This window comes from Elephas maximus, chromosome 17 (genome assembly GCF_024166365.1).
Source record: "Elephas maximus indicus isolate mEleMax1 chromosome 17, mEleMax1 primary haplotype, whole genome shotgun sequence".
Classification (NCBI taxonomy): domain Eukaryota; kingdom Metazoa; phylum Chordata; class Mammalia; order Proboscidea; family Elephantidae; genus Elephas; species Elephas maximus.
In genome coordinates this window covers 76,831,495-76,858,733 of record NC_064835.1, presented here as the reverse complement: position 1 = coordinate 76,858,733, position 27,239 = coordinate 76,831,495, and the positions used below count along the sequence as shown (strand labels likewise).

General features: G+C 45.8%; 1 protein-coding gene across 3 annotated transcripts in view; it reads right to left on the bottom strand.

Annotated features, from left to right (window-relative positions):
• The window catches only part of EDAR (ectodysplasin A receptor), a 127,030-nt gene that overhangs the window by 28,833 nt on the left and 70,958 nt on the right, over positions 1-27,239 (bottom strand). For 2 of the 3 annotated variants that reach the window (XM_049857053.1, XM_049857055.1), the window contains exons 2-5: positions 13,878-13,937; positions 12,227-12,349; positions 11,046-11,227; positions 2,467-2,552 (exon numbers count right to left, since the gene is read on the bottom strand). In XM_049857053.1, the coding sequence (XP_049713010.1) occupies positions 2,467-2,552; positions 11,046-11,227; positions 12,227-12,349; positions 13,878-13,919 (433 nt within the window). In that variant the 5' untranslated portion in view covers positions 13,920-13,937. Of the gene's footprint in view, positions 1-2,466; positions 2,553-11,045; positions 11,228-12,226; positions 12,350-13,877; positions 13,938-15,529; positions 15,590-27,239 lie in introns of those variants that run through there. The other variant, XM_049857054.1, reaches the window with a different exon arrangement.

The window sequence follows — 27,239 nt, the reverse complement described above, 5'->3', positions numbered from 1 at the left end:
AGTTCATGGCTTTCTTGGGTAGGGGCTGCTGATGGTAGTGCTGTGAGTTTGGGTCTCAGTGATTACATGAAGGCCACGGTCATAATCAGCCTTTCTGGCTCTGACATATCTGCTGACTGCTGAACTGGTGCAGGGTAAAAAAGATCTTTGGAATGAGGACCAGTGCAGAGGGAAAGCTCAGACTCCAAACGTGGGGGATGTAACTTCCTGTTTCAGGGCCACACTTAAAGAGTCCAGTCACCCAAGGACCTCAGGCAGGGCTCCATCCACCATGCCACACCACAAGGCCCAGCTGGTTATATCTGCCTATTTCCCCGATGGACAGAGGCCTGGTGACTTGCCCAAGGCCACACAGCTAATTGGTAGCACAGCCATGACTGGAGGTCTTTTGACTCCAGGTTCCTTTGAGGGCGTCTTTCAGGCCTGTGTTCTGCCTTCTTACTGCAAGCTGGTTTCCAATTAAGCAATTAAGAGCTAGAGGTGAGTTGAGGTGTGTGCACTCATTTCTAAGACTCCAGGACTCAGGGGAATTTGCTTTCTCTCCGTAGGTGACCTCACTGATGGACCAGAGAAAATGTCTCCTCCTTTGCCTTAGAGCTCTCCAGGCTGGCCAGGTATTAGAAGAGCCACCAGGTAGTGACAGAAAACCACTGTGGAACCAGAGTGTGTGCGAGAGGAATTCACACAAAACAGACTACCTGGAGGACAAAAAAACCCTAGACCCACTGCCTTTGAGTTGATTCCAACTACAGGACAGAGTCGAACTGCCTCCCATAGGGTTTCTAAGGAGGAGCTGGTGGATTTGAACTGCTGACCTTTCGGTTAGCAGCCAAGCTCTTAACCACTTTGTCACCAGGGCTCCTCAAAGACTCAAGCAGGTCTGAAATTCAAACCCAGTAGCTATAGACAGGATGACTTTTTTAGCTCTTAACCACCTAGGGAACAGTTACTTGTTTTCCAGGTTTCACAGGCAAAGCGCCATTTCTAAATAGGTGGTGAGCATTTGACATCTTCACATATTAGGAGTCTGTCCCTGAGTGATCCTTACTGAATTGGTTTAAATTCCCCAACAGAAGACACATTAGTAATGGCAGCGACTTCACCGCAGGTCATTCTGGCAGTCAGCCTGGAGCCCTTGGGCCTCCTCTAATTTGTGAATTAATTAACATATGGCGGCGGGGTAGGAAAGCTTGGCTTTAAAGGCATGCAAATCAATTATTACCAGAATCATCCACTTAAGCAATTTGGAAAGGAGGGACTGGCTCTCCCTCCAGGGCACCCCTGCCCTACTGCACAGTGGGGGGAAGCTGCTCTCCTCTTCAGCTTGCCTACCTTTCTCAGCTGCTCTTCAGATGCAAGCCCTTTTCTACTCTCCAGATTTTTTGTAAGAACATAGGGTTGGGCAGGGGCTTTTGGGAAACCCTGGTGGCACAGTTGGTAAGAGCTGCTAACCAAAAGGTCAGCAGTTCAAACCCACCAGCTGTTCCTTGGAAGCCCTATGGGGGCACTTCTACTGTATCCGACAGGGAATTGGCTCGACAGCAACAGGTTTGGTTTTGTTTTGGTAGGGGCCTTAAGACGGAGTCCTGGTGCTGCAGTGGTTAAGCGCTCAGCTGCTAACCAAATCGTTGGCAGTTTAAACCCACCCGTTGCTCAGCGGGAGAAAGACGTGGCAGTCTGCTTCCTTAGAGGTTATAGCCTTGAAAACGCTATATAGGGTCACTATGAGTTGGAATGGACTCCACAGCAATGGGTTTGTTTTTTTTGGTTTAGGGGTCTTATAGGTCCCCTGGGATACCCAGTTTCCTCCCAGCTTCCATCTAGCCTACCTCCCTTAGTATCTCTCCAGGCCACAAATCCAAGAGGCCACTTGGTACATTTTCTGATGCAGAGGCACCTGGTCCTACCTCTTATATAAATGCCAATGAAAACCAAACCATAATGAAAACAGGAAAGAAACATCGCAAGGTAGGATCTGTAAGCTTGTGAGACTGATTTTTTTTTTTTTTACACGTGGTCTGTGGAATCTATTAATTGTGATCACTCTTCATATATTTCCCTTGGCCTCATTTGATTTAAAAAAAATGTGTAGGAAAACTTAAATTGTTTAGCACTTTGTGGCTCTTTGCAAAATACCTTTGCATCTGTGGTCTCATTGGTTTTTCCAATAATCCCATGAGATGGCTAGGTCTCATCTTAGTATACCCTTATTACAGACGAGAAAAATGAGACTCATAGAAGTTAAGTGACTTGTTCACTGAGCCACAGTTCAATGATAGCAAGTCTTCCTTCATAGATCTGCTGTCTGATTGATGGGCCATTTTTGACTATGGAACAGGACGATATTTGCCTTCAGTGTAATTCATCTTGTTCAGGTACTAGGAATGGCTTCATTCTACAACACTCTTACTGAAAGATACCAATAATCAACAACTACTGCTCAGATGAAAGGGCTTAGAGACTCACATTCCTTGGTGTTGGGAGGGGCCAGGAGGCAGGAGTAGCAGACCAAGCCGTAGATGTTCCTGGGTCTATTTTCCAACATGTAGTACCTACAGGGAGGGCAAGACAAGACAAAACAGAGCACAAGTGAGTTGGGCAACTGAACAGGCCCTATTTACTGACCAAGATGATATCCTGACCATTTGGCATGCTCCACAATTGAAGCATTTAGTCAGGCATGAAACAGGCACTGTGGAAACCGGGAGCCCTGCCAAGCCAGTAGCCTATTTGGACCACGGAGTTTCCATGGAGGCTCTCAGCATGTCTTGAAATGGAATATTCTTTTTCTAGTATTAGGCCAGTTTGGGCCTTTCTGTTAATCTCCTCCACCTTTTGGGTCCTTTCACTGGTGGATTTGTTTAGCGTGTTCATATCATGGTCATCTTCATTGACATCATCAACCAGAAACATGGGAGTGTCCACTGTGTGCAGGCCCTGTTTAGTTCTCTGGGTATCTTGCCCATCAGGGAACCGTACTCCCTTGGAGGAAGAGGGCTCCCTCAGCAAGAGCCCCTTCTCGGAGGCTGTAGTGTGCTGGGATTATTGGGGAAGTGTCTATGAGCCTCTGGAATGTTCGGAACCTCCATACACGTTTGCTGAATGAAAGTGCCTGGACTGGGGCTGCTGTAGACAGACAGCTGCAGTGTCCAGAGAGGTCAGTGGAGATGGCTTTAAAGACAGCCTGAAATGCAATAGAGTCAGGATTCAATTCTGTTTGCTTCCTCCTCAGGAAGTACTTGACCGGAGACACCTAGATAATTGCAAGAGTTCAGACTGGGGATTATACTCTTAAAGAAAGGGGCACATTCTTCACAGTGAAAAAAATGGAAATCCTTTACCCCAGAATGACGCTCTGTGCTCTTTCAAGTTTCCTGATGTCAAAAGACCAGCCCAAGGGCTTAAGTCCTGCCTCTCAGAACGCACTTCCCAGAGAGCCTTGCCACTTTGGGTCTGCGTTCTCTGCAGCCCACCACGACCCACCTGTAACACGGCAGGCCCTGCTGACATCACTGTCCTCTCTCCTGGTTTCACAACCTGGCTCCTTTCTAACTGCAGGCTTTGGTGCTTATCTTGGCATATGTCAGCTTTCCATAAACAAACATTCAGCAATGGTCATGGAGGCCATGTATCACATAGTGAGAAGTCGATTAAATAAAGTGAGTTGGTGCCAACATTTTCCGTTTATTACAATTCAAGAAATGAAAAAATCCCTCTCTACTATTGGATTTTTTTTGGTGGTTGTTTTTTTAATCTCTTTTTTATTGGTCGTGTACAACCCAGGTACTCTGCTCATCACACTGGTAACCAGCAGCTCAGAGGAGCAGCAGCGCTCATGGAGGGTATGTGGGGGGAGAGTCTTTGGACCTCAGCCTTCAGGAGTTTGGACCGTTACCAGCAACATTATGATAATAATCGCCTGCCCTTCTTCAAAGCCTCTTGTCCTCAGATCCCAGTGTATCTTGTAAACATTAATTAACCAATCTCAAAACACCCCTCAGAGAAGCCACAATAGCTAGTTTTACAGTTAAGCCTTGTAGAAATAGCCTCTCTCAAACATAGTTTTCTGCCACCATCCATAAGCCATTTCTTTGCCTGTGGAAGAGGAAGCAATACTAGGGTAAATGGAAGATCAGCTCTCCCAGCAGGGGCTCATATGTGAGTGGGCCTAAGGGAGGGTGAGCCTGGCAGCCAGGTCAGTCAGTGCCAGTCCCCACTCCCAGCTTTTTATGCCCAGATCAAATGTCACCACTTCCAGGATGCGTTTCAGATATGAGTTATTCTTCCTCTTTACTTTCACCTCCATTGGATTCTCTCTCCTGCCGTATTGTAATTTTCTGTTCCCCCCTCCACTGTGAGGTCCTCGAGGGCAAGACTTGTTCATAGTTATGTTTCTAGTACCTAGTACTGAGGAAGGAGTCCCTGGGTAGTGCAAATGGTTAAGTGCTTGACTACTAGTCAAAAAGTTAGGGGTTGAAACCCACCCAGAGGTGCCTCAGAAGACAGTACTGGCAATCTGTTTCCAAAAGGTCACGGCCTAGGAAACCCTATGGGGCAGGTCTACAGGCAGTCCCAGATTTATGACAAGGTTCTGTTCCAACGTCGTAAGTCAGCTCTGACATAAGTTGGATACCTCTTTTCTTTTGGTTTTCATTATTATTGGTATCTTTATAAATCTGATCTTTATTTGTCTTTGAGGGTTGGAAACGTTACATTGAAACTTACAGATAATGACATCAGCAAATTACACGCTGCGACATTGTATGTAGTACACATTACTAATGATGAGATGTAAAAAATAAAAAAAAAGTACAGTCATAAGAGCGGTTCATCGTAACTTGAATATGTCGTAAGCTGGGACTACATGTAGTGTGCACACATGGGCTGCCAAGAGTCACAATCAACTTGAAGGCAACCAACAAAAACAACACCAACAGTACTGAGGAAGGAAGGTTCTTAGTCAGTATTGGTTGGATAAATGCAAGAATGACACCAAGGTCTTCTCCACAGAAGTCCACGATGTGGACGTTGAGAATCCCTGAGGGGCATTTTGTACATCTTTCCTTCCTTTAAAAGCAGAGCCACAGTCATGACCATCCTGCTTCCTTGCCCTGAGTTGGCCATGTCAAGGCAGCACTGTCTTGGATGAACATCAAAAGCCACACTGGTGGCAGGTGCAAAGTGTTTTGGCTTTAGAACAGAGCTCCTACCAGCGTACTTGATGTCTGGCTGGTCCCCAGGGCTACTGTATTTTCTGCAGTCTACACAGGCACCTGGTGAGGGAGCCCAGAGGGGCCTTGGTTCTCTCTTGGGGTGTGTTTCCTGCCTTTTCTTCACACAAAGGTATCAGACTGCATTCATCCAGAGAGTGCATTTTTTAAAGTCCCACAAATCTGAATAAGCTAGTGGCTGAACCCTCCTACGAAGACGGGGTGCTTGGACCAAGTGATATAATGTTCTAAAGAACTTAGCAAAGAAACAAAATTGAAAGGCTATCAATTTTTAAAAATATACTCACTCCAGGAAGCTGTTACCTAATTTTACTGTTTGACTGAGCATGAGTGATAAGTACCTCCAATAAAGAGAAGGCGCCATTTCTTAGCCTGTATTGTTAAGTTTTTCTCTTTAGGACTAACCTAAACTCTTCATGGTATAGCTTATATCCATACCTCTCATCCTGGGCTAGACAGGGAGGGAGAATAATTGCTTATCTTCTTTCATAGGACAGATTTTCATCCACTTGATGCCGGTTGCTCATATAGGGCCCCCTGTGGCGCCACTAAGGAGTTTAAGATCCCTCATCTTTCTGTAAAGGTCTAATTTCCTACTCTCTGATCCATATTTTGACTTTCTCTAGTTCTTTAGGTTTTTTTTTTTTGTTCTTCATGGGTTGATTAAAGTGTATAGTTCAAGACAAAATTCACTTTTAAATGCGGTTTTCAGAATCTTCTAGTTAGGAATTGACTTCCTCCAAGTCAATAGGTATAGATCTTTCCCAAAGTTTTTCTTTTCTCTGGGGTCCTACACTAAACCTGTTGAAAATATGCTTGTAATTGGCCCCAATGGATCATCAGATGCTCACTTTTCCCTCTAAAATGTTGACAGGTAAAACCAACCACTGTTGTTCTTCTCTCCCCTAGCCTTCCTAGAGCCTCTTATTTGAAGGGAGTGGGCATGGCATGGCACCCAGCCAACAGAAGCTTCTCCAGTGGGTAAGACGATGCCCTGGAGGAGGTTATGAAATCAAGCCTCCTTGCTCTTCCTCTTCTCATGCTTTTGTTCCCTAGTCCTCCCACACAGACCTTTCTCAACAGGAAAGCCCCCACGTACTGCTGCTCATTGTTCAGCGAGGTATCTCGGCCACATACTGATACACAGCGCAGCCTGAAAGAATAAGGAAAGAGTTCCTGCCAAACCACAAGGGTGGAGAGAGGGCCAAAGAAACCAAACTTGTGGCGTTACAAAGACAAATACAAGGTAGTCTGCATCCGCAGCCAGATAACTGCATGAATTCAGGAATGAAAACACCCTTTCATTGAGGTAAAAATGCCAACTTGCCAAAATTCCTTGTAACCCTCCCCTGTGACATAGGATGAGAGAGTCATTTTGTTCTCCAAACCTAGAGAATATAATAGGAAGCTGGAGGCATTCAGAGTCCTACGCTGATAGAGCACTGACAGGAAGTTCCCTAGAGAGAGGGCATTAGCCAATGAGCGGAGGCTGGGGAACAGGAGATAAAGAAGGTACCTTCTATTTTGGTAGCCTTGGGCTTGTTGTTGTTATTAGTTGTCTTAGAGTCAGTTCCAACTCATAGAGGCCCCATGTACAACAAAACAAAACACTGCTCAGTCCTGTGCCATCCTCAGAATCCTTGCTATGTTTGAGCCCATTGTTGCAGCCACTGTGTCAGTCCATCTCCTTGAAGGCCCTCCTCTCTTTCACTGACCCTCTACTTTACCAAGCATGATGTCCTTCTCCAGGGATTGGTCCCTCCTGATAACATGTCCAAAGTCTAGCTAACCTTGTTTCTAAGGAGCATTCTGGCTGTACTTGTTCCAAGATAGATTTGTTTATTCTTCTGGCAGTCCATGGTATATTCAGTATTCTTCACCAACACCATAATTCAAAGGCATCAATTCTTCTTTGGCTTCCTTATTCATTGTCTATCTTTTGCACACATGAGAGGCAATTGAAAATACCATGGCTTGGGTCAAGTGCACCTTAGTCCTCAAAGTGACATCTTTGCTTTCTAACACTTAAAAAAAAAGGTCTTTTGCAGTAGATTTGCCCAATGCAACAACGTTGCTTGATTTCTTGACTGCTGCTTCCATGGGCGTTGATTGTGAATCCAAATAAAATGAAATCCTTGACACCTTCGGTCAAACTGAAAAGTGACTCTATGGTTTTCACATCAGTGGAGCAGTGTGAGGGTGCACTGAGATGCAATGTTGAGATGCATCTCCCTGCACAGTATCTTTCATGAAGTTATTGGATGGTGTGGTCCTTGGGTTGACTGGCCCAGGTGGTGAAGATAAAGTGTCGAGTGAGCAGGTTGCTGTTCTCACAGAGGGAAAGGGAGTTTCTCAGTATTTCAGAGCTGGAAAGAACCTTTTCAAAGCACTTACAGGGTCATCCATTTTTGTTTGGATCCTTCTAGAGGCATGGAGCTCACCACAACTGCATTACTGAACTTTAGTGAGTAGATACTTTCTGGCAAACACATTAGGACCAAGCAAATTATCTCCATTGTCACAGAATCAGTCTTTCTAATGACCAAGTGGATACCTTGCCTATGGTACAGGATGGTTTGCTGAATTAGCCCAGGTTTTATTTTCTCTGAGTCCCTGAGTGGTGCAAACGGTTAACGTGTTCAGCTGCTAACTGAAAGGTTGGAGGGTTGAGTTTACCCAGAGGTGCCTCAGAAGAAAGGTTTGGCAATCTACTTTCAAAAAATCAGCCTTTGAAAACTCTGGAGCACAGTTCTACTCTCTCACACACACGAGGTCACCATGAGTTGAAATCAACTCTATGGCAATTGGTAGTGGCTTGTCCTTTCTGGCTAGAAATTCTCTGTGGACCCAAATAAAAATGAAACAGCCTACTCAGTGCACATAGTCACTGTATGTTTTGGTCATCTGGAACAAAACCGTGGCTGAATTTCACAGAGTACTGATGCATCCATGGGTCTGAACCGTGGGTGAGTAGAGACAGGAATATGACAAGGAGCTCCATTTTCCCTCCCACTCTACAAAGCTGCCTCAGTGGGTGAACCTGTCTGGACCAGTGGCTTCCATCACCATTAATGCCTAGATGACTTCCACATCCTTATCCTCAGCCTGGATCTCTACCCTGAGCTTCATGCTTGTTTATCCATCTATGTGTTTATCTTGTCTGGATGTTCCATCCATAAACCTACTTCTGTCGAGTCAATTCTGACTCATAGCAACCCTGTAGGACACAGTAGAACTGCCCCATAGGGTTTCCAGGGCTGAAATCTTTATGGAAGCAGACTGCCACATCTTTCTCCCACAAAGTTGCTGGTGGGTTCGAGCTGCCAACCTTTCAGTTAGCAGCTGAGTGCTTAACCACCAGGGCTCCTTGGATGTCCCACAACCACCTCAAATTCCACACATACAAATCTGAACTCCTTATCTTCCATCCTCCCTCCACCTCTTCCTCCGGCATTCCACACCTTAGCAAATGGCGTCGCTGTCTATGCAGACATCTCCTTTCTCTACCGCCCCCGCCAGCATGCACTCAGTCTGCAACTTCAGTCAGTGCTACCTTTTGACTAGCTCTTAAATTCTTCCTCTTCCCTCAGCTCCCAATGCCTCCTTCTTTGCTCCAGTTCTTGCCACTTCCCACAGGGATGGTGCTAACCTCCTTCCTGGTTCCCTGGCTCCAATGTCTTCCCTGCCCAACCCGTTCTCCTCACTGCTGCCAAGATTATTATTGTTCAAATGCACAATCTATGTCTGACCATGTCATACAACAGCTTGACCCACAATCAAGTTCAAGCTAAAGATTCAAGTCTTCAGCATTATTCTCAAGAACCCTTTTCCATCTGGCCCCTGTCTACCTCTAACTTCTCCACACCCGTATAAACTATGCACCTTTCACTCTGGCTATTGGGACCCATTCATATTTCAGGCTGCTCACGTAGGAATTGACTCGAGGGCACTGGGTGGGTTTTTTCACACCTTCGAGGTTAAGATTGAGCATCTCTCCGTGCTACTTCTTAACCTAACTCCTACTTGTCCTCCAAGACTTGGCTCCAGCATCACCTAGAAGTCTTCTTTGATCCCTTCCAACTCTACCCCCTGAACCAGGAAGTGAGGGGGGTCCCTCCTCATCTTCGAGAACACTACATGTGTACCTTACCACACTGTGCTGCGGTCACTGATATTCTTGTCTCTCTCCTCTCCTGAAAAGAGAGGAACCATGTCTTTTTTCTTTGGCTCACTAGCACCTACCTGGTAGGTTCTTAATTCAAGGGTTTACAAAAATAAATACTGGAGCTGTTGTGTTAGGAACGTTGGACCAGATACTCACACTGAGAGACTCCCAAAGGAAGTTTAGTTTTTCAAAGAGGGGTATTTTCTTTCCTAGGTGGGCATGGAAGATGTGCCTACTTTGTCTTGGCACATCTATAGGTAGTCCCAGAAAGCTCTGCATTTCGTTCACAGATCAGGTATCTGTACCAATAAAAATCAATCAAGATGAAGTCCTAGGGAGCATGTAAGTTATCAGAGAATGATTCTAGCCATTTCATGTCAAGGTCCTATTGAGTTTCCCACATTCAGAGCTAAGCACAGTATCTGCACAGAGCAGTCCCTCAACAAATATGTGTGCAATTGGGTGTGAATGCATCGATTCTGGTCCTTCCAACACTGATGCTCCTTTGGTGAAGGCCTCACAATGTAATAATCTCAACAGATGGAGTTAAAGACTACCAGACTATAGAAACTTGTTTTTATTATATTTTCCAGGAGGGTAGTCTAATATTTTCCCTGGTTATAGCTATCTGTAGAGCCCTGGTGGCACAGTGGTTAAGAGCTTGGCTATTAACCAAAAGGTTGGCAGTTCAAATCCACCAGATGCTCCTTGGAAACCCTATGGGACAGTTCTACTCTGTCCTATACGGTCACTATGAGTCAGAATTGACTTGATGGTAATGGGTTTGGGTTTTTTTGGTATAGCTTTCTGCTTTTTTTTTGCAGATTTAAAAACAAGGTTCTGAAACAAGGTTCCCCTGCTTTATTAATTAACAAACATGTTTGAATTATACTCTGTGTCAGGGACATTTACATGGGGTTACCTAATAGATAGTTAGATATATGGGTCTGTAGCTCCTGAGGCAGGCTTGAGCTGGAGACAGAAAACTGGGGCGACTGATGGTGGGTGTGACCATCAGAGAGCGAAGAATGCAGAAGCCATGGAAATGGATGCTTCTCAGTAACAAATTTGAACTAAGGAAATAATGCTCTTGTATAACCAAAAAACCAAACTCTCTGCCATCAAGTTGATTCTGACTCACAGTGACCACACAGGACAGAGTAGAACTACTCCATAGGGTTTCCAAGGAGTGGCTAGTGGATTCAAACTGCTGACCTTTTGGCTAGCAGCTGAATGCTTAACCACAGCACCACCAGGGCTCCAACGTTTTTGTACAGGATTGTAGTTTTCTTTTTTGCAAAGTAATTCACATGTGTCATCTCATTGTAAGTATTTGATGAATTTGTTTATTTGGGTAGTCAGAGATATCATTATTACTATTTGGAGACAAGGTCACCTGGATGGGCTGCCTGTCCTGTGAACACTGGTGACACGACTAAGGCATCCTGGACCACATGTGTGTGGCTCCCTTTCTGCGGAGCTGCCCCTCGTGGAACAGGATGAGTGGCTGGAGTTATGTGACATGGCAGACCTGCAGGTGCTCAGGAGTTCCCAGTTCTCCTGCAGGTTCCCCAGGAGTCCTCACAAAGTGACATTCAGGGCTTTCTGCAGCAAGGTCCTGATGAGGCCCAACAGCACCCCATGCTTACCCGGGGAGACAAGGCCCACACTCAGCATCATTCTCCACGTCCCCCGGCGTCAGCACAGTGGCCCGGAAGAAGCCCTCACAGTCTTTGTGACGCCTGCATATCTGGTAGCCTCCTTTGGAAAACTTCTCTGCTGGGCACGGGACACAGTCATAGTCGTCATCTTTGGTGCCGTAGCCGCAGGACTGACAGGGGGAAAAGGAAATGGGACGCATGTGACTACAGTGACCTACTTCTAAGTAATTCAGACAGGTGGTCCATGGGCAATGACACACTGGCTGTTTCCGAAAGCTACTCTTGCTGAGCCCTGGTTTCCTGACTTATCCTCCATTCACCAGCTGTCATCCTGAGCAGCATTCCTTTTCTCAGGGGCTCTCCAGCTTCAGTCACTGCCCTTCTGAGTGCTCTGAAATAAGTTAAACAAGCTTCTACAATGTCCGGTGTACATCACAGACACCGGTGTCTAACGTTTCTCAGCTATCTGCTGGTTGCCGTTGAGTCACCCCCGACCATGGAGGCCCCGGGTGCATCAGTGTAGAACTGTGCTTCACAGGGGTTTCAAGAGCTGATTTTTTGGAATTAGATCACCCGACCTTTCTTTCGAGGCGCCTCTGGGTGAATTCGAACCTCCAATGTTTCGGTTAGCAGCTGAACATGTTAAGAGTTTGCACCCTTCAGCGACTCCCTCAGCTGTCTACAAGAACCCCAAATCTTGAAATCGTGGAAGCTTTGCTTAGTTCTTAACAGAACATATATGCTCGGTCTTCCCCAAAGGAGAAGGGAGACACAAAACTCAGGAATAAATAAGCTATTATTGGAAGACATTTCCGTTATGCTTCTGATTCAGATGATCCGAAACACATTTAATCAGGGTTGAATAGGAAAGTAACTGTCCTCTAAAAATATTAAAAATAACTCTGAGAAACCCGTTTACAGATGCCCCGCTGTCTCCCGCTGAGGTAAGCACTGTCCTTGGGTGCAGAGCAGCTGCAATCCTTCAGTCGCAATGTCTAGTGACTACAGAAGACTGCTCTTATTTGCCTGGGTGACCATACAGAGATCAAGGCAAGCTGTGGATGATGTTACATGCAGAAGAAAGCATCTCCCTTGACCTTGGCATTGAGGTTCACCCAGGCCCAGGAGTGGCGCGTGGCCAGTCCAGCTGGGGTAGGCAGGGTCCTTACCATGTAGGGCTCCTCCCCTGGCCCACACTGTGGACACTCATGGCACAGCCCTGTGGTCTGGTTGTAGTACTCGTTCTCGCCGCAGTTTGAGTATTCTGCTCTCGCTGAGTATATCAGAGACACCTGCCACAAGAAAGAGGGTCACTTTTGGCCTCCATGCCTCACTGGAAACACAAAGTACCTTTTCAGGGTCAGGGCCTAAGGAGCTTGGAGATGGCTTATAGGAAAGAAGGCACCTCCTAGAGGGTAGGGAACCCCATTCCATGTTTAGTAAGTTGAGTGTTTGATGCTCAATCAATCCCCAGTAATTTTTGTCTAATAAGCAGAGCATGACAACACTCTGCCTCCCACCAGCATGCTTCCACCCTGACCCGAGTGACATCCAGGAACCCCACCCTACCTTCGAGGTCTGCTTCAGTTCCTTTTCACCCATGTTATGGATTTCATTGTGTCCCCCCAAAATATGTGCTGTAAATCTTAACCCCTGTACATGTGGATGTAATGCCATTTGGGAATAGGGTTTTCTTTGTTATATTAATGAGACCATCTCAGTGTAGGGTGTGTTTTAAGCCAATTGCTTTTGAGATATAATAAAAGCACAGACTGGGGAAGATAGATGCCACGGCACATGAACATTGCCAGAGAACTGAGGGACAGAAGCTGAAAAGAGACAAGGACCTTCCCCTAGTGCCAACAGAGAGAGAGCTTTCCCCTAGAGCTGGTGCCCTAAATTTGGACTTTGAGCCCCCTAATCTGAGAGAAAATAAATTTCTGTTGGCTGAAACCACCCATGGAGCCCTGGTGGCACAGTGGTTAAGAGATCGGCTGCTAACCAAAAAGTTGGCAGTTCAAATCTGCCAGCTACTCCCTGGAAGCCCTATGGGTCAGTTCTACTCTATCCTATAGGGCCGCTATGAGTCGGAATCAACTCGATGGCAACAGTTTTTTTCTGAAAGCCACACACTTGTGGTATATCTGTTATAGCAGCACTAGATAACTAAGACCACCCATGAGAACTTTCTTTCATTGTCTCCAGGTTATGATCTGGCCACTCCCTCCAGGAGCATCTAAGCCAGCATGGCTCCTTCCAATGCCATAGATATGTCTGCTGGCATTTAGGCCTTGTGGTACTGTCTTAACCTCTCCATCAGGAAGAAAGCTCAGTGAGGGCCAGAAATAGGTCTTTTTCAACTGTGTGTCCCCCATATGGCTTGGTGCTCATCCAATATTCATTGAGTTGTGTGTATCTGAACACAAATGAGCATTTAACCATGTTTCTCTCCATGACTGTATAACAAAGACAGTTACCATTAAAATATGTTTAATTTGAACCAGGGACTGCGTTCAGCACTTTACAGGCATTTTCTTATTTAATCCTCACAAGAACCCTTTGAGAGAGGTGCTATTATCATAACATGTTCCCATTTTACAGTGGTGGAAACTGAGGCTCAAAAGACTAAGGAACTGGTCTACGGTCATATAGCTAATAAGGACATAGCAGGGCATGGGAACCCAAGCTGCTTACCACCAGCTCAGATGCAGGGCTGAGCCTTTCCCCACAGCCAAAGATGGATGGCTCAGTGAGTTTGCAAGACTTAACTGAAACGGCAGGTAAGGTGCATATAGCAGCTCAGCATTCTGACACACTTACCACCAGGACAGGGAGCCAGTTTACGGTCCCCCGCGTGGCCATCCTTTCCTGGGTGTCCACCTGCAAAGACACACTTCATCAGCACCAGGTGGGCACCAGGAGGCTGCCTCTTCTCTCAATGCATGCAGTGTAGGCCCTGGCCTTCCAGGAACAGCGCCATGCCCTGGAAGTCATGCCCAGCTCCACCCTGTGCAGTGGGCAATGAATTAATGCCCCCTCCCCAATCCTCGGGCCCACCTGCCTTCAAGGAAAATGTGGCTTCCTCATGGGTGTGATCTACTGGATTTTGCGTTTTTTTCTCACCCCAAAGCGGGGGGTGGGGAACAAATACACCCTGAAGGAAAAGGCAGATTTTAAGCTGAATCCTGGCTCCACGCACCTTGTGCTGACTCCATGGCCCTCACCCAGCATCACACCCATTCCTGGGAAAGAGCCTCAGAGAAGAAGGTCCTCGGGGAGCACATTGACGGGCCTGTTGTTAAACCCTGGGGTTTATGACTAATTGTTTAATGTGCTCAGAAAGCTTTGAAGAAGCCAGGCCTTACATAAGCTTTAAGTATGGGTGTGCTTTGGGCTCCCTCCTGATCTGTGGGTTCCTTGCATAAGGGCAAAAAGAGGACACCCGGAGGGAGTGCCAAGTGAGAGAATCTGGTCCAGGCCTCCATTTACCTCTCTGTTCTTCCAGCCCTCATGTATGTATTTCAATAAGGAGGTTCTTCTCTCTATCTTAATAATGGGTCATCCATCAAAGTAATTAAGAAAATGTTGGGAGTCCACCTGGTTAATTTTCCAACTGAGACAAATGAAGCCCAGAGAGGTTAAGTGATTGCCCAAGGTCACACATCTAGCTAATGGACAAAGGTTGACTACAGCCTAGGTTTTCTGCTGATTTCTACCAACTATTACATTCGTGTACTACTTTGAAGGAGGAGGTGTTATTTTTTTCACTTTCAGAATGGGAGACGTGTGTTTCTAACTCAAAACAGTCTTACCCTGGTAGTCTGGGTGTTAGCTTAGTTGTCCAAAGAGAGATGACGTGCTTATGTGAGCGCCTAGATTCCCCAATTGCACACTCTGTCACTGTTGCTTTCGTTCAAAGATGGGTTTTGTGGGGAGCCCTCCAGAATCAACCACTGGCGCTGAGCAGAAGTCTAAATGGGCCTTGGAAAATCTCCCAAGATCTTTCACCCTTGAATCCTCTTGTCCTTAGTGAGCCACGATTGGTCATGAGAACCAGTAATTCCCAATACCACACACAAAATACCGTGTAGGGTAGCTCAAAGTAGGCGACCAACAGGAATAGGATAGCCATTCTTTTTTTTAGGAGAAATGTTCTGAACTTTGTCCCTATAACATCCTAAAGGTATTAGGGAGAAAAGCAGCCAAAAGACTATTTACTGGAAATAAAGAAGTTAAATTGAAGAGGTAAGGGCTGAGTAGGTGGGAGTTGGGCAACTGTCTCAAACTGACCTGGAAAGAGCCCCGGGATGCCAGTGAGTGGAGCACCCAGGGGACTGGGTGGAGAATGAAGCTTCTTGTTGGTAGAGACTTGGTCTCATTCTTTTCTGACTCCCTCAGGACTTTAAGTCTTGCTCAGTGAATTTTTTGAAGAGAGAATACATATTTAAGAGAAGCACGTAGTATATAAATACCTAGAGAGAGAGGAGTGAGAGGTAACATCTGAAGAGCTTCAAGTCTCAGTGGCTCTCAATGTCAAGTCTCAGTGGTTCTCAATGTCAAGCCTCAGTGGTTCTCGATGTCAAGTCTCAGTGGCTCTCAGTGTCAAGTCTCCATGGCTCTCAATGTCAAGTCTCAGTGGTTTTCAATGTCTCAGCACACACAAGTTTGGTTCCTCCAGCAGCCATCTATTCTGACTTCCGACTGTGGAGCAGCAAGCACCCATGCTTTCCATAAGAAAAAGTTTGATATATTCAAAGAGGAGCCTTAAGATAACAGGCTTATTTATAACAGCAACAAACAAAACCCAACCAAACAAAAAATCCAATGGAGCATCAGATGGGTGGAATACCGTGGAGGGGGCTCTGTCTCCTCGACGTGGAAGACGTCTGTCATACATTGCTGGATGAAGAAGAAAGCCGTGTCCTGAGTCACACAGAAGAATGGTTCTCTGTTTGTATCTGCATAGAAATTGTTCTGGAGTGGCATGCAGTAAACTTCCAGCAAAGATTTTCTGGCAATGAGTGATGTAGGGTTGGAGTGACCAAGGACTTGAAGGAGAAATACGAGGGGCATTCACTTTTTATTTTCTACAGTTCTGTACTATCTGGATGATTTAGAATGAGTACATATTAATTTCATAATCAGGAGAAAAAAAAAGACAATAGAGAAATTTTCACTTTGGGAAAAAAGATGCCTCTCTCTGATTGCCCTAAGAACAGGTTTGGGTGATGACTGAGTGGGTGGGGAATCCAGACACTGAAGTAGAACATCCTGAGGGATGATCCTGGGGGGAAAGAGATTGCACTTAAAGATACTGGGGCCCTGCAGGCTCGGACCTTTCCGTGGGCTGGTGCTGTTTGGCCCAGTTATCTTGGAAATGTCTCTCACTCATTCAGTGAATGACACCAGGTGGCATTTGGCGAAGGGCTAAATTTCCAAACCTCTTGTAGAGATACAAACACTGACTGCCTTTTCCCACCTTCTAGCACACAGCCTTACAATTCAGTGCTAAATTAACTGAGCCCAGAAGTTTACCACTGAGAAACACTAAGGAGATTCAGGCAAGATTAAAGCTTCCAGCCACCCCAGCTGTGAACTCACTGGGTATTTTCCTTCTAGCAATGGGGCAAGCCAGGGCAGGCTATGAAGGGAAGCAGAGGGTGCCCAACCCAAAGCCTCACTAAACGGGAAAAGGAAGATGGAAACAAAGGCCCAAAGGGAACCTAGGAACCCACTCCCTTGGGGTCAACGGTCCCTGGCCTTTGTTTTAAGATGATGAAGTTAGCAGTGGTGGGTTTCCTTTGAGTCTGTACATGGGGCCAGAGGTTCTCCTGAAGAGAGCCTGGGCTGGAGGCCTTCCAAGGAAAACATTAATGGTTTCTAATTTAATTGACTTCTAATTATAGCCCAACCTTGGAGGGCGTCTCTGTAAGTGCTAAAAAGGGCTGGGCCTGCCTCACCTGAGAGTCACCCAGGAGCATTTGATGAGAGGCTCATTAAAATTGTTCCCAGGTAAGCCCAAGGAGACAGAAAAGTAAACAAATACATAAAGCAAAACAAAAAGGCCACGGCTTTGGATTTATTTTTATTATCATTACTGTTGTTATTACCAGTTCCCCATGAAGGTCAGCGGGGTCGGGGAAGGGAGAAGAGTCTTGTGATCTAGTTTGGATTCTGGTTCTGAAACCTGACTTGCCTTAACAAAATGCAGTTCTGCACCCAAAAGGTGAGCCCAGAAGGCTGAGCTCATGGACTGGGCAGCTTCTGAAGAATAGGTCCAGGCCCCTCAGGAGCTGGTGGGGTGGGCTTTGCTCTCAGTCGTGACCTCCTGCTTGTTTTTTGGGGGGGGGGATTTACTGAGAAATCATCCCAAATCCCCTCCCCCCTTCACTGCCCAGTGTCAATCTCAGAGCTGCAGTTGCGGAGGAGCTGAGAGGGGTGTGCTCTCCTGCCCGGTGGCACATTTTGGAAGTGCTCCCCTGTCCCCCATAATTACGACAGTGGTGGGAAAATGGAGGGAGTGGCACCGAAACGTTGCCGCTAATTTGTGGAATTACCCACTTTGTGAATGATTCAGTTCGGGGGTCTGTAATCTACGGGTCCACAGGCCGAATCCAACCTGCCACCTGTTTTTGTAAATAAATGTTATTGGAACACAGCCATTCCTACTGCCTATGGCTGCTTTTGGAATCCTTGGGTGGTGCAAACAGTTAAGGTGCCCAGCTGCTAACCAGAAAATTGGTGATCAGAGTCCGCCCGGGGGCACCCTGGAAGAAAGACCTTGCCATCTACTGAAAAATCAGCAAGTGAACACTCTGTGGAGTACAGCTCTACTCTCACACACGGGGGGCTGCCATGAGTCAGAATCAACTTGATAGGAACTGGTGCAATGACAGCTTTCATGATGTGATGGCAGAGTTGAGTTGTTGCCACAGAAACCGTAGTGCCCAGTAAGCCTAAAATATTTACCCTCTGACCTTTTATAAAAAAGTTTGCCAGCCCCTGCTCAAGTTTACTGCTTCTTCTCACTTCCACCTACTCTCTACATTTCTGCCTTTTGGCCTTCTTCAACACTATAATAACAACACAACAATAATGCTAAATGCCTGCAATTATTGAACTCTGACTTCTTACCAGACACTACTCTTTTCTAATCCTTACCACCACCCTATGAGGTAGGTACTATTCTTATTCACCTTTTATAGGTAAGCAAACTGAGGCACCCAGAGGCTGACTGAAAACTTGCCCAAGATTTGACCTAGCCCTTGCTCGCAATCACTACACTTATTTATTTATTTATTTTTAATTCATATCTGGTTAACAGTTCTAAATCAAGAGTCAGAGGGAAGAGCAGGATGGAACAGTAGGTCTCATTTGGAGAGATTTATGTGGCAGGAATTATTGATGTTTTGTTTCTAAGCTGTCCTATGACCTCAGCAGAATGATACACTGGCCAATAGGTGTAGGGCCAGCCCCTGAGGCTGATGAAAGGTGTCGAGGGAGGAAGAGAGGCCAAAGTGCTCCAGAACCTGGTCCCTCCTGTTATCACCATCTCAGCCCCAGCTGTCCTTTGGCAGCTATCATTTTAGACGTGAGATCACCCTGGTAACCATCATTCCTTTATCGCAAGTCTTTAACCAGCATCAAACAGTCCAACCTCCTAAAACCTGGGTTAGACAAGAGAATGACCAGCAGAGGCCTCTGGGAGGTGTTCGTGGCCCGTGCTCCGGGGTAGCAGCTATGGGGCATCAGAGACACGATGCCTTACAGTTCTTTGGAGAGCTGTTGGCGCTCTGCAGATTTGCCTGAACTGAAGTGGGTCCCACACCCTCCCTTTCTTCTCCTCCCACAGCCCTCTCTAACTCAAGAACCAAGAAAGAAAAGCAAAAGAGAGTTGTCTTCCAAAACCTAGGAATCATACCACTTGCTAATACATAGAGCTTTTCTTACAAGCTATAGAAATTAAGAATCAATCAAAGGATAAAAGTTCAAAACACCCTTAAGTCCAAATATAAAGTTGTATATCCATCAAGAAATCTCCTCTCCCTAAGGCCTCAAGTCAACCAACAAGCACTTATTAAAAATCTACTCTAAGCTGAACCCTGGTGGTGCAGTGGTTAAGAGCTCAGTTGCTAACCAAAAGTCAGAAGTTGGAATCCACTAGCCACTCCTTGGAAACCCTATGGGGGCAGTTTTACTCTGTCCTGTAGGGTTGCTATGAGTCAGAATCGACTTGATGGCAACAGATTTGATTGTTTTTTCTTTCTAAGTAGAGCATGGTGCTTGGCACAAAGCAAGAAGATCAGTGTAGCTCATAGAGTCGCTGTTCTCAGGAAGCTTGCAGTTTGGAATGAAACAGATGAGTCCCTGTCCTCATGATAAAAAATGAGGCACATTGAGTTCCTCAACATGTTAGTCATAGTGTTATTATATGACCCAACAATTCCACTCCCAAGTAGACACCCAAGAGTAATGAAAACGTATGTCCATCTAAAAATATTTACACACATGTTCACTGCAGCATTATTTATAATGGCTTAATGGTTGAAATGTCTATCAAAGGAAGAATGAAAAATAAAATGTGGTATATCCATACGATAGAATATTATTTGGCAATAAAAAGAGATGAAGTACAGAAACTATGGAAGAACTTTGAAGGCATTATGCTGAGTGAAATAAGGCAGTCACAAAAGATCAAATATTGCATGATTTCATTGATATCAACTGTTTAGAACAGGCAAATCTACAGAAATCCTCAATGAGATGGATTGACACCATAGCCCCAACAATGCACTGGAATACACCCGTGACTGTGAAGGTGGCACAGGACCAGGCCATATTCCATTCTGTTACACAGAAGGTCACCGAAGTCGGAGCTGACTCAACGGCAACGAACACCAAGGAGACAGAAATTCATTGTCAGGTGTCAGGGCGGGGAGAACAGAAGCCGACTGCTGATGGAGACAGTTTTCCTTCTCAGAGGATGAAAATGTTCTAAAAGAAGGTTTACACAACTCTGTTCACGTACTGAAAGCTTTTGTATCACATACTTTGAAAGGGTGAATTCTATACTATCTAAATTATAGCTCAATAAAACTGTTACAAAAAAGGTTGGCTAACAATGCGATCACTTGCTCTGCTTGTGGAGACTTTCACAGAATGCAGAAGAAAAAGCCCTGGTTTAAGTAGACATGAAAACACATCACGTCTGTGCCCATAAGGAAGGGAAAACCAGGGGTCAAAAGACACTACGTTTGTCCAAATGATAATAATTGCTGAAGCTCTTGCAACTTTTCTGTAAGTTTGAAATCATTTTAAGGGAAAAAGTAAAAAAAGGCGCCATATTTCAAGAATCAGCTAAACTGCGTCTAAAGCAATTAACCAAGAGATGATGAAAATTCTTGCTTATTTGGAAATAAGTTCCTCCCCCCAAATCTTCTGCTATTGTTATTGGTTGGCATTGACTCACGGTGACCCTATGTACAACGGAACAAAATGCTGGCCGGCTTTGCATCATCCCCATGGTCACTTGCAGGTTGGACTATGACTGTTTTTTCAGGTTAGATATAATAATAGTATCTACTTTTCTTACTTTGTCTTAGACTGGAAGCTCTGCTGAAACCCGTCCAACACCATAGCAACATGAAAGCCTCCACTGACAGATGGGTGCTGGCTGTACACGAGACGCATTGGCCAGGAATTGAACCTGGGTCTCCAGCATGGGAGAGAATTCTAAACTGTCAATGCCTCAAGTCTTCTAAAGAAGACTAAAACAACACCTGTGCTTTCAGCTCTGTGTGAAGCAGGACTGTGTGGAAGAGTGAGAACTGTGTCAACTATCACTCCTGGAAACGGTAAGCCACCCAGCTTTTACCATGAAGCCCTTAGGGGCACACACAGCCTGAGGTCACTTGGCACCTGTGTCCCCATCTACACCTGGACACAGAGTCAGCCTTTGGATAGGCAGGTACACGGACTACATACAATGGGTTGTGCTAACCTGCTTCCTTGAGGCTTTTCATGCTCCCTGAGACCTGGGGCCACAGTTACTCATCAATTTATCTCCATTTTGTTGACAGTACCTGGTGCAGAGCAGTTGTTCAACGCATCATCACCCTCACTAACATTTCTTGCATGTTTAGTGTTTCCCAGCCACTGTTTTAAGCACTTTAGTATCTACTAACACGTTTGATCCTCACCACAACCATGTGAGATAGAGACTTCTATAACTCTTCTTTACCCATATGAAACCAAGGCACAGAGGAGGTAAGTAACTTGCCCAAGGTGGCAGAGCCAGGATTTGAACTCATGCATTTGGCCCCAGAGTCTGCCTTTTTCATCACAGCCACTCTATTTGTTGAATGAATGAACTCCAGACAACCTAGGGCTTGGGGAAACTTCACTTTATTCAAAGGCAAGAAAAAGCCTTTGGGACTGACTGTGCGGCCATTTGGGGGCTGGTTTCTGGAGGTTTTGCCTTCTCACCCTGCTCTGGCAACCCCACTTTCCCTGCTTGGGAGGCAGCCTGACATTCCCCCCTATAAAAACGGGGAAATAATGTCCCTTCTACCCTGTGTCTCCACGGGGATCACGCTATGAGGAATAAATGCGATCCTGAATATGACGAGGGCTTTGCAGACTTGAAAACACTGTCAAGGTATATAAAGTGTTTCTGTTCTCAGGAAAATAGAGGTCAAGGTGGTTGCCATGTGGCAGCAACTCCGATTGTGCTCAGTCGGTGGGAGAGAGCTTGATTTTCTTTGTGCTGGAGTTACTGTGAAAATACCCACCTGAGCGTGTTAGAGGCAGTAATAGTATATTCTTTATTTTGGAGCATTTGACAGGTTTCAAAGCACTTGCAATGATTCGTGGGAGGATAAAATAGATACGAGGATCCCTGTTCCAAGAGGTAAACGGGCTCAGGAAGGCTTGTTCAAGGTTACGACTTGGCAGCGTGAATCCCCGTTGTCTGACCCCAGCTCACTGCTTTTCCACCTCCAGCCTCGAAGCTGTCTCCCTGTGAGACTGTACCCTGCCTCACCGAAGGCTTTCTCTGAAGCTGTCTGTGGCATTTCTAACCCGCTGATAAGACCACGTGAGTAACAGAACCATGTCATACATATGTGTGTGAGAATTAACGGCAATAGCTTGTCTTGGGGAGTGAACAATTGAGATCTAGGGAAATGCTGTTCTCTTTTATGGAAATTATACTCCAGGACCCCAAACTTGTTGGTGGGAAGAGGGGTGTCAGGTAACTCCAGGCTGCTCCTTGCTCAGTCATTGGCTGATGATGGCTAGGCCTGCAGTGATGCAGGTTGGGGGCCTGAGGGGTGGGAGTGGGGGTGACAGAGGAGCCAGCCTGCCTCCCTTTAACACCAGTCTAGAGTACACTTGACCTCTTTTTCTTCATGAGTCTGAAGTTAGCCTGTATATTCAGACGAAGCTGAAATAAAGGCAAAAAGATCAGAAGATAAATAACCACCAAGAAAGGTATCAGTAGAGCCTTGCTAACCCGACCAGCGGCATCAGCAGCACCTCCAAGATTGTAAGATGCAGGATCTCGGGAAGTCCCCCAGGTCGGCGGCACCAGAATCTGCATTTTAACGAGGTCCTCAGGTGATGCATAGGTACACTAAAGTTTGAGAAGCCACCGGTACCGCCAACACCTCCTTGCTTTCTAGGGGCTCGGGGCTTTGTTTAGTTTCACCTGGGAACCCAGGAGGAAGGCTTTGCCTGGGTCTCTCCCTCCCTAAGTCCTGATCCTCTCCCAAGGAACAAATGCCATCTTTAGCATTACCCCACCTAGTATTCTGTACTAGATACTATGATTCCTTTAATTTTGTTCATTTGTTCATTCATTCATCATTTATTCAGCAAATCAGTAAAGATTTGCTGAATAAATGATGAAGACTACTATGTAGCAGTCTTACAGACCCTGGGGATGGTGACAAGATGGGCAAGTCCTTGCCCTCAGGGGACTTTAATCTGGCAGGAGAGACAGCCATTGAACACACAATTATATAAAAGTTTAGGCCCACAGTGGTGGTGGTTGCACAATATAATGAAATTAATTAACACCATTGAATTGTACATGTAAAAAATGTTGAGACGGCAAATGTATGTTACATACATGTATTTTCACCACAATTCAACAAACAGCTTAGGGCCATTTCCTCTATTTCCAAGTCCCACTTCCTCGAGTCCAGTTTTTAAACACCCTTCAGCCTTGGAGTGTGGTTTTCCCTCAGCCTACACTTCTCATCCTGTCTGCCTTCAGAGTACACTTGGAAGGCTCACAGGAAGAGGATGACCATTCTTCTTGTTAGTCAGGTCCCAGGACGTCATTGATTATCAGCCTTTTGATTCCAGATAGCCACTGTGTAGTATAGCAAAAAGCTGAACCACTGGTGGCTTCAAGTTCCTTCATTCTGTTTAGAACACCCCTTGACCCCATTTTACCACCCTTGAACATGAACCTGTCCCCAAGGAAGACAAGGGCTGAGCTACAGAGCCACACCTTAGATGTTGCCTATCCCTAATCTGTGGGAAGAGGCCGAAGCAATTTGGCTGCCAGAAGGCTTTGTAAGAATAAAAGCCTTTGGAGTTACCTTTTTAGATGAGTCGGCTGCCGGAGATCCCCTCTTCCTTTGGCCCCTTTGCAACCTCCAGTGTGCGGCCTGCTCCTGGGGGCTCAGAAGCTGGTGCTGGCTGCCTATGCTCCTTCATCCAGATCCAGCTGCAGTGACTGGACACAGAGGCCCCACTGGTGGCCACAGGTGACAGGAGCACACAGTACTGCCCGTGGGGTGGCCTGCATCACCAGTGACAGTGACAAGGGGCAGGAATGTGACTGCTGATTTTCAGGGAGAAGGCTGTGGTAGGTCCACTTGGCACCTTGGCTGACTCTTGGTGGAGAAAGGTGAGGCAGCTGGCAGCTGCCTGTGTTCTGGGTGGAGGCAGCCCTATAGCTGGCTCCCGGCTCCCTGCCCACCCCCAGCACTACCCTCTCCTCCCCTGGCCTCTCCCACCCTCTCCTTCCTCCTACAGAAAGATGCCCCAAGGAAAGGCTGCTGGTGGCCTCCTCCCCACACATCAACAAGATTCCTTTACTCCTCAGACTCCCCAGAAGGCCCTCTGACTTCCCACCAACAGACAGACCTTTCATTCACCCTCCAGGAGCCTGTGGATCTCATTATCAGAGCAGCTGAAAATACTTCCATTTGATGTGATTTATGACTTGCGAAGCTTCCTTATTCTCAGTTGCATAGCACTAATTAATGCTAGGTTGTGACGAGATTAGCTCATTCTCTTTTTACTTTTGTTTCAGTTAAATGTATTTCATCTGAGAGCTAGCGAGAACACAGACGGAGTTCTGGTGGGGGGTGTACCTGGCCAGGGGTGTATGACATGTACAGTTATACAGGGCTGGGACTTAGAAGGACTCACGCTTGGTTTAATGCCTTGTTGCTGCCATCTTGAGATTCATAATAATTTTTAAACAAGTGGCCCTGCATTTGCATTTTGCACTGGGCCCCACAGATTATGTAGCTGGTCCTGTTCTCAGTCACTCAGGCGAGGTCAGATGAGGCCGCCACAAAGGGCCTGACTGCTGGCTGCTTGGCTCAGTTGCTCCGCAGAACCTGCCCTTGAACAGGGCCTTCAGAGGCAGTGTGGCCAGGGGAGGAGAAGAGTCCGAGAATCAAAAGTCTCGTGAAGACTTGACAGGCAACCTTTCCTCCCTCTAAGCCTTGAACAGAACCACAGAAGGACAGAGAAATGAAAATGAAGACAGAAAATATAGACCAGGTGTATTTTCCAAAAATGTCTAACAATAGAGTATATTTGGGGCATTTTAGAACTGTAAATAACACAACAGTTTTAAAAGGCCAGCCTCCGTTCTTTATAATCGCCCTGAGAAACTTCTGTTCAGAAACTCCTTGCTGAAGGTTTCAGGGTCGTAATAGACAAACTGACTCTCCATCCACACCTCAAGAGCGGAGGGTGGTGCCCATATGTTCTCACAAGGATATACTTTTGACTGAAAATACGTAACGTGTGTGTGACTTTTTTTTTAAGGACCAAGATCTTTCCTTCTGAGTTGAAGGCTTTTTTCTCTGGCTGCAGAAGCACCCACTACGGTTAGTTCTCAGGACAATGCTAGGACTCCAGCTTTTGGTTCTTACATCTGCCTGTGGTGCCATTCAGAAACCCTGGCGGCGTAGTGGTTAAGTGCTACGGCTGTTAACCAAAGGGTCAGCAGTTCGAATCCACTAGGCACCCCTTGGAAACTCTATGGGGCAGTTCTACCCTGTCCTATAGGGTCACTATGAGTCGGAATCAACTCGACGGCACCGGGTTGGGTGGTGCCATTGACTGGGAGAAAGGCAGTTGGGAGCTTTCATCGTAAGATGCCTATCTGATACCTGCTGTGTTCTAAAAGAGTTAATACACTAGAGGATTGATGAGTTCTCAAATAATAGGAATAGCAACTTTTATTTCCCCAGAGTTGCACGGGCAGGTGGGGGTGATGAGCAGGAAGCAGGGGGAGGAAACACAAGAAGGGGAGGCTGTAGAGCCACTGAGTGGAAAGAGGTTGGAGTGAACCTTCTGGCTCTGATGACAAACTACAGACAGGGACACAGGGACAGAGGATCCGACTTGGAGAAGAATAGATAAGGCTGAGCTCACTGGGTCTGAACCCTTGGGTGGGGCCTTCCAAAAAGATGTTGATAAAGAGTTTGGTGGTTTGAATCAAAAGTTTAAAACGAAGGTCCCAAGTTTCATTTTCCAGTTTTAATTAAAATAACATTCAGAAAATAATACACTTGCACACATGTAATAATATAACACACAAAGCATGTATCTACTTTTGGCTGCTCCTAGGTTTTCTTTTGGAGGATCACTGGTAGTACAAATAAGCAGGTTCAACTGTTTAGAATTCTATACGGATCCTTAGCCCTTTAGAGGCAAAATCCAGACAGGCGATAACGAGTAAAGAAAACCAGTATTTTGGAAATTTAGTTCATACTTCGCCTTTCTATTTAACTCAACTTTTCCTATCAGTCTTTATTTCCCAACATGTAAACTGGTGACCATGGTAATTGTTTCTGAAGTGCTGTAGACAGCCATGGCTTAACGACATTCCCTGAAGTCTCAGATGATTATTAGTGTTTGTCAGACTAGGTCTGGGCTTCTCAGAGTATTAATTACATTATTAAGTAGGTACGTGTGCATTTGTGCAATGCTAGAACTGGGGCTGGAGCCCAAAGAAGGAGGAAAGCTCTCTCCTACATTTAGAACCAAATGTGTTACTATCTTGAAGTCTTGCTCATGAAAATAACATGGTTAGCAAAGATCTATCCAGAAAGTTCAGAGGGAGAACAATTATCCTTATCAAATCTCCTGCTGTGAAGATATGTGCTCACAGTTCCATTTCTGTTTCATGTAATGCCTCAGAGCTAAAACTGTCTTGTGGCAGTGATGAGCCTGGAGAAACTTTGAAAAAAATCCCTGTTTCATTGCCTTATCAAAATTGAAGGAAAACATTTTCATGGTAAAATTAGGCAAGTGATTATAACCCAAATACATTGCTTTAAATGACAAAACACACGTTTTTCTAGAACTCTTACATAAATACATAAACATGAGATAATTTGTGGGTGTTTTGTTGAGATATGATAGGAGCCACCCTCCAGGACTCTAATGTGTATGCTATTCAATTTCCTTCCATTTCTCTGCCCATTCATCCTTTTGTCCATCCATCCATCCATCCATCCATCCATCCATCCATCCATCCATCCATCCATCCATCCATCCATCCATCCATCCATCCATCCATCCATCCATCCATCCATCCATCCATCCATCCATCCATCCATCCATCCATCCATCCATCCATCCATCCATCCATCCATCCATCCATCCATCCATCCATCCATCCTTCCATCCTTCCATGCTTGTACTGTTTACTGTGCACCTATTCTGGATCACATTGGAAAACAAACAAACCAACACAGGCCCTGCCCTGGTGCGACCCCACAATTTGTGGAAGACCATGAGAAAGGCAAACATAATTGGGACGAGCACCATAAGGTGGAAGTAAGCACTGGGAATAGTGGGAGCACATGGGAAAACATAACCCATTTGGGGAGGTCAAGAAAACTGCTCCAGACCGAGAGATGG